Source organism: Oratosquilla oratoria, chromosome 43, assembly GCF_046742065.1.
Source record: "Oratosquilla oratoria isolate Oo_2021 chromosome 43, ASM4674206v1, whole genome shotgun sequence".
NCBI classification, from domain to species: domain Eukaryota; kingdom Metazoa; phylum Arthropoda; class Malacostraca; order Stomatopoda; family Squillidae; genus Oratosquilla; species Oratosquilla oratoria.
Genome location: NC_134819.1, coordinates 37,595,894 through 37,603,191, shown reverse-complemented (window position 1 = coordinate 37,603,191; position 7,298 = coordinate 37,595,894). Strand labels below are relative to the sequence as shown.

Genomic DNA, 7,298 nt, shown 5'->3' with positions numbered 1-7,298 from the left:
TATGGACACCTAGCACAAAAAAGAACATAAGAAAATTAGAAAGAATCCAAAGAGCAGTGACAAAAATGGCACCTACACTATCAAATTTGACATATGAACAAAGATTGGAGAAATTACATCTATCAACATTGGAACAGAGAAGAGAAAGGTGATTTGTTGACCATTTACAGAATTATGAAAGGGATGGAAATCCTCGATAGAGACGACTTATTAAAATGGGACAGAAGAGAGACAAGAGGACACGAAAAGAAGCTATAGAAGGGCAGTTACAGAAGAGACCTGAAAAAGAATAGCTTCCCACATAGAGTGATTGATATCTGGAACAAACTAAATGGAGAAACAATGAATGCCAAAACTATACACGATTTTAAGAACAAACTGGATGTGGAGATACGATAACAGGTCACTACAAGCATAGCTCTCGTCCTGTAAAATACAACTAGGTAAATACATGGCAGCTGATGCTGCACATGAGAATTTGGCTTGTACTGAATTAGTTAAAAGATCCAATGCTTAGTGTTCTAGTTGATAGAACTCCCAGACTCTCTTATACTTTTTTTTTTTTTTTTTTTAGGAATGTTGCCTTTGGGGCTAGTGTAGGATGCCTAGTCCTATCCACATCCTGTGTTTGTCTCCTTTTATGACTCAAGCAGGAACACTCGGTGTCCGTATTCTCTCCCCCTTACCACAGGGTTCGGCAAAAAAGGAAATTACAAGATAGTATTAAGAGTTGCGGGACAGCATAATGGAGGGACAGTTGCAGTATAACAAATTAGCATCATGTACCTATAAATAGATATTTTCTCTATCACAGAAAAAAATTATGTGTGGCTCTGCCTTATAGACCCTAAAGTATCAGCTACATGCTACCAAGCAGCTTTTAACCCCACAATAACATGCAGTAAACTACAGGATTTCAGTAAATATTTTTGCACAATATAGGTGAACAAGATAAACTCCCATATGTTTAAGAAAAGATTTATTCCGATTAATGCCATCCAAACCTTGTGATAAATGTTCGTACTTATTCCTTTGTTGGCCTAAGGCTAGAGGTGGCACATATACAACTTGAACTGTGGTTCTCCCATGTAAAAACTCAATGCAAACCTTTCAGCAGCATCACCTTGGTCATGTGAATCACTTTACAAATACATTTCCGTACTTTATAATATTATAAAACTCCTGATTCTGCAACTGAGAATTAAACTGCCACAATAGTTTCCTTGAGTTCAAGTTGGAATTGTTTAGGATTATTTTTTTCTTTCCTGCTACAAAAGGTCTTAACTAATACCAATCAGAACTACAAATGACACCTTCAGCATAAACCAATGTTAATTCACTTGCTATATTAAACATTTTCAGCCATCAGATCTTGTATGCAAAACATCTACACATAAAATACCTTCTCCATACATCACTCAAACCGATAAACAACAGCTAAATAAAGCTAAGAATATGTATGCATTATCCAAGCCTTTACCACAAAACAATAAATCCTGCAATCTTCAAAAAAAAGAGATTTTGTAGATTCCATGTACCAAGATGTATTTACAATCTGTGGATGGCTTGTAGCTAAGATGATCAAAACTTATAAAAATATACCAATAATAAAACTCCTACACCTTTATCAATATGAGAGTAAGAGCAATAAAAAAATAAAGATTCATGGCATTTGACAAACCAAAACTTTGGTTTACAGTGTAATACAACTTTTCTTTTCAAGAAAAAAATTGAAGAGCAGATGTTCTAAGTATACATTCAGTATTACATGCATCACACAGTTAACGCCTAGCCACCCATTCAGAGCTTTCAACACAATCCCACATCACACTCTGTATCAAATTATTACAACCAATCATCTACACTTACACAGAAGAAAGGATACTTATTGCAAGAGAAATCCTTTAACAATTTCTATTGATAATTATAAATCTTGGCTTCTTATCTGTTTTTTGGAATGGGTTTGATAAGAAATAATTATTGTGATGACTATATAAAAGGAGTCCTACACAGTATAATGTAAGCCGGTACTCGAGTTCAACCTAAACAATGCACAAACAAGCTGAACTTATGTCAAAACTCAGTGTGATTCAAGTATGAGGCAGTGACCAGTAGAGCAAGCACAAAAATGCAAATATTCTTCCAAGGTAAGCTTAGCTTATTGTATAGTACCATTTTTTTGTATATATATATATATGTTTTTTTACAACAAAACTTTTCTATCTAGGTTTTTGTTTTCCTTTTTTTCAAATTCAGTTGGTACTGCAACTGTATCTCTTAAGTAATGAAAGACTTCCTGCTTTATTTTCTAATAAGCATGAGATTTGTTTTGTTACTGAATCTATTGAATTTATACAACTTTTTCTAGTAACACAGGGTTGTTGGTAAGCCTCTTGATGAGCTCTCCCTACTGTCACTGACCACTCATCACCACAGTTTAAAACAAGATATTCGGTGCTTGTAGCTAGCCAAAGGAATATCAAGACAAACACACATAAACAATATCAGCCTTTTGCATACCATTAACTGGGTCTGCAAGTGCCTACTACAAGAAGATGGCAAGTCTTCAGCAATCAGAAACTTCACACTTCTGAAAGTCTTATTAAACCTTTAAATGGTCTGTATAGATTGCCTGCTTCCTTTCCATCTCCTTCAAAACCAGTTTCCTTATCAAATGGTAGATTGGTAAAAATACTACCCACATCTGGGTAAATCTATCATGTCAGCCATATTAATTACTTAGGGACTGCTTTCAATAATCATTCATTCGAACACATTTCCCTCTGTACAGTTGGATGCAATGATCTCAAACTATGTGTTGCTCACAATGTTCTCACCATTCCCACAACATCATAGAAAAAGGGCAGTGCACTGAATGTTCTGTCATTCCCCTTGAGTCTACAATCCCGTTCACTCCTAGCCATGTATTAGCTGGTATAAATGACGAATTGTTGATCATCTGGAGAGGGCATCTCAACTTGAACATATTGTTGACTCGAGTTGTAATCTGTTTCATATTGAGGGGTAGTATTGGCTGCTGCTCTCATATTGTTCCTATAACAAATATATCAATTAGAGATGGTTAAGAATTTCAGATAATTTTAAACTTGAAACCACTACAATGATCAACCATTTGCAAAGATTACAATATATATCCACATTTCATTAACCATTTCCTCTGAAAATTGCTGACTATAAAAATTACAAATCATTGAAATGCCACAAAGTACAATAGTATATAAACATCACCAACAAAGTATAATAATGGATATAGAGAAGGCATATGATCTCATGGATATGAAAGATTTAATGGCAGGTATTCACAACATAGGAAGCTGGGAGAAATTACTCAAGTCTGTAAAATGTATGTACATACATGTATGTACCAAAAGACCCTTTCTCCTATTTAACCCCTTCCATACGATGATGCCTACGTGGGCGTCATGAGGTGCAAGTGGGTATATAAGGATCCCAGCATTGGAGTCTTGTTTATATTTATTTTGCAGTTGTGGCTGAGTGACCCCCATATTCTGTAAACTGGCTTGATCACATTTTCTGTGGTTATTAATATTCAGTGAAAGAGAATAACTAATGCAGATGTAACTTTATATTTTATAATGTGAGTATTGTGATGCATCATCAAATCATCATACATCAGGGGGCTAATGCTACTCATGAGAATTTGATTCGTACTGAAGAGGTTTAAGGGGAGTAGCATACACCTATCCAAAAACTTACTTGTTGTCCTTCCCATCTTAGTTCTTTGTGGATAAAGGGTCACCCATGCCCCATACCACATCACCTCCACTGTAGGGTCCAACAGCCAAATTGTTTCCCCACCATTTTATTACAAAGCAACCCCTACCCCTTCTCCTCTACTCGCAAAATATGCAGAGTAGACAAAAAGAAATACCTTTGGGCCATATTTCTTTATCCATTTACAACCACTCTCTATTCATAACTATCTTTTGCCTTTTACACTTCTTTGACAGACATCCAAATAATATAGTTGTAATGATAATAATAACAATAAAAATATCGATCTCTGTCCTGGCATATATATACAGTAGTGATTAACTGTAGTAATTGTACATTATGCAAATATGGCAGCATATTCATGCTGCATGAAGAGTAGATTTCTTTCAATCAAAATAAAACACACACATCTATACTTACTTTGCTTTAGCATGGGTGAGGATATGTGATTTTAAATTGGTACTCTGGGCAAATTTTTTATTGCAGCCATCAAAGGGACAAACATACGGCCGGTCACCTGTGTGAATTCGCACATGTGTTCGGAGATTGAAATCGAGAGAAAACCTTTTGCCACAACCTTCAAATGTACACTGTAAGGAAGAAGAGTAATGTTTAAGTGAAAAACACTGAGCTAGAGAAATATTTATTAGTTTTAAACAATGAAGTAGGCTACTTGCTTAAGTATGTTGAAGTACCTTCACACGTTTATTACTGAGATCATACATCAAAGCATGAATCACAATCATTTCCAAATAATGTATGTACGTGTACAAGGTCCTCAATTCTCTGGTCATATGGGGAGGGGAGAGGGGCAAGTCAAAGCAACCCACATCACAAAACATTCATACCACTCCTCGTATCCCATCACCATGGATAAAAAGTCCAAATGAAGTGCACCAAGATACATTTCATGCATTGCAGGGCCCAGGCAAAGCTTGTGCCCACCACCACTGAACAACTTGCACACATGTATGCAAACACACACACATACATGTCAAAAGGACGAGAAGAAATACAGTTTTCCATATAGATGTATAAATATGTGGAATAACTTAGAAGGTGATATAGCCCAAGCTCAAACAATACACAAGTTCAAATCTAAATATAATTGGAAATCAAAGATAGATTAAGTTGGAACCGTACATGAGTTTGAGTCTAGGTATATTAGAGAATAGGAGACATGACCCAATGAGCATTGCTCCTTTCCTGTATACTACAATTAGGTAAATAGATACAACTTTTGGGATCACTGGATGTGACAAAAGCTTCAGGACCTAAAGGGATCTCAAACTGGATACTTGAAGAATGTTCTTTAAAAGAAGACATTTGATTGGAAAAGGGCTAATGTTCTACCAATTCACAAAGGTAGAAGTAAGGAGACACCACTACATTATAGGCCAGTATCACTGACCTACACAATAGTGAAATTATGTGAAAGGGTTGTAAAACATCAATTGACCAAATATCTTGAAGAAATGAACATTCTGGCAGATAGTCAGTTTGGCTTCAGATCTGAAATGTCATGTGTATTTACACTTTTTATGTTTTTACATACAAGGAAAGGGATTTTTTATTGATTTAAATGAATGCATACAGGGTTTAGGGAGAAATATTGATGTAGTGGTATTGAGAGATCCCAATGCTAGGGTAGGACATGAACCAACAGACAGTGATTGGGAAGTGTGGAGTTCCAGGAAAAAATTGTAGTGGAGAAATGATGGTGATGTGTCTAGTGTTGATGATAGCAAATACAGTGTTTAGGAAGAAAGCCAAGTATAAGTGCACATGAGAGAGGATGGTGGATGGAAGGGTGGTAGATAGGGCTTTAATGGACTATATAGTATGGTAACCAGAAGAGTAGGAAGAGCTCTGGATGTACATGTTCTAAGGGGAGAGACTGGAGGAATATCAGATAATTTTTTGGTGGATGGTAATTTGAGAGTGGAGGATAGATGGAGAAAGAGGAAAAGGACAGAACATAGGGAGGAGCTTAGAGTAAAATGCTTAACTGAGAAAGGAGTACAAGAAGAAACTGAGATAGGAGTGGGAGGGAGTGAAGGATAGAGTACAACTAGGAGTGGAGGAGGAAAGGGGATGTTTCAAGGAGGGAGTCACAAGGTGTGCAAAGATGGTGTGTGGAACAAGGGGGATAGGAGGAAATAGAAGGGTAGAGAGTGGTGGGATGATGATGCAAAGAAGGTTGTAGAAAAGAAGAAACAACCATTCACAGATTGGTTACAAAATAGGATGAATCATATGAGAGGTACAAAGAAAACAGAAATAAAGCAATAGCTGCAAATGACTATTTCTAAACTATTCCTTGGGGAGTGAATTCATAAAAATACCTGTCCCCTACTAAACATATTAGTAAGATTGTGGGAGAGACGTACTAACTTCAGTAGAAGATTAAAATGGCTTTTCACTATATGGATGAAGAGATGAAAAAACTCATCAAAACCCTGGTCCATCCAATACTGGAATACATGTCATGGGTATGGTCCTCACAAAGAGTGAAGGATATAAGCAAGATCAAGAGAATACAAAGGGCTGCATTCAAACTGGCTCCCAACCTGGTAGATAAACCATACAAGGAAAAATAAACTGGGTTTGCCAACTTTGAAAGATCAAAGAGAAAGAGGTTATTTGATTACAGTATCCAGGTCACTAAGAGATATAGATTACAATGCCAGAAGAGATCTCTTGATAAAGGATGGGAGGGCTTTATAAGCTCATGAGAACAAATTAACCCTTTCCATATGATGATGCCTATGTAGGAGTGAGGCACAAGAGAGTATACGAGGATGCCAGCGTTGGCATCTTGTTTATATTTATTTTGTAGTAGCCGAGTGACCACCATATTCTGTGAATTGGCTTGATCATATTTTCCCCCCTGTGGTGGGGGAAAAGAATATTGCCACCAAGTATTCCCACTGGGATTGTAAGAGGCGAGAAGAAAGGGACGGGGATTGGGACTAGGCATCCTTCTCCTTGTAGCCCCACAGGGCACATTCCTAAAAGTAAAGGCAAAGGCATATGAGGGTCTGGAAGTTCTCGGAGCAGCACCCTAAGGTTTGGGTCTTTTAATGTGCGTGGATGTGGTACAGATGAGAGTAAAAGGGAAGAGATAGGTAGTATGGTTGTGAGAAGAAAGATGGATGTGTTGGCTTTGAGTGAAATTAAGCTGAAAGGGAAGGGCGATTGTAAGTTTGGGAGTGTAAGTGGGAGGTTATCAGGAGTGAAGAGAGGGCGAGGGAGGGAAGGGGTGGCTATACTAGTAAGTGAATAGATAGGTAAACGTGTAGTGGAGTGGAGGGAGATTTCCTCAAGGATAATGTGGATGAAGGTGAAACTGGGAAGGGAGATGTGGGTTTTTGTAAGTGCATATGGGCCTGGCAGTGAGAAGAGTGTAGAAGAAAGGGAGGCCTTTTGGATAGATTTAAATGAGTGCATAGAGGGTTTAGGGAGAAGTGTAAATGTAATAGTACTGGGAGACCTTAATGCTAGGGTAGGAAAGGATCCAATTGATGGAGTGGTTGGGAAAT

General features: G+C 37.4%; 1 protein-coding gene across 2 annotated transcripts in view; it reads right to left on the bottom strand.

The window, feature by feature from the left end:
* Nucleotides 1-964: 964 nt before the first annotated feature.
* LOC143021878 (uncharacterized) overlaps nucleotides 965-7,298 on the bottom strand; it is a 36,631-nt gene continuing 30,297 nt past the window's right edge. For both annotated transcript variants that reach the window (XM_076179671.1, XM_076179672.1), the window contains 2 exons: nucleotides 4,177-4,346; nucleotides 965-3,054 (listed from right to left, as the gene is read on the bottom strand). In XM_076179671.1, coding sequence (XP_076035786.1) covers nucleotides 2,928-3,054; nucleotides 4,177-4,346 — 297 coding nt within the window. In that variant the 3' untranslated portion in view covers nucleotides 965-2,927. The remainder of the gene's footprint in view (nucleotides 3,055-4,176; nucleotides 4,347-7,298) is intronic.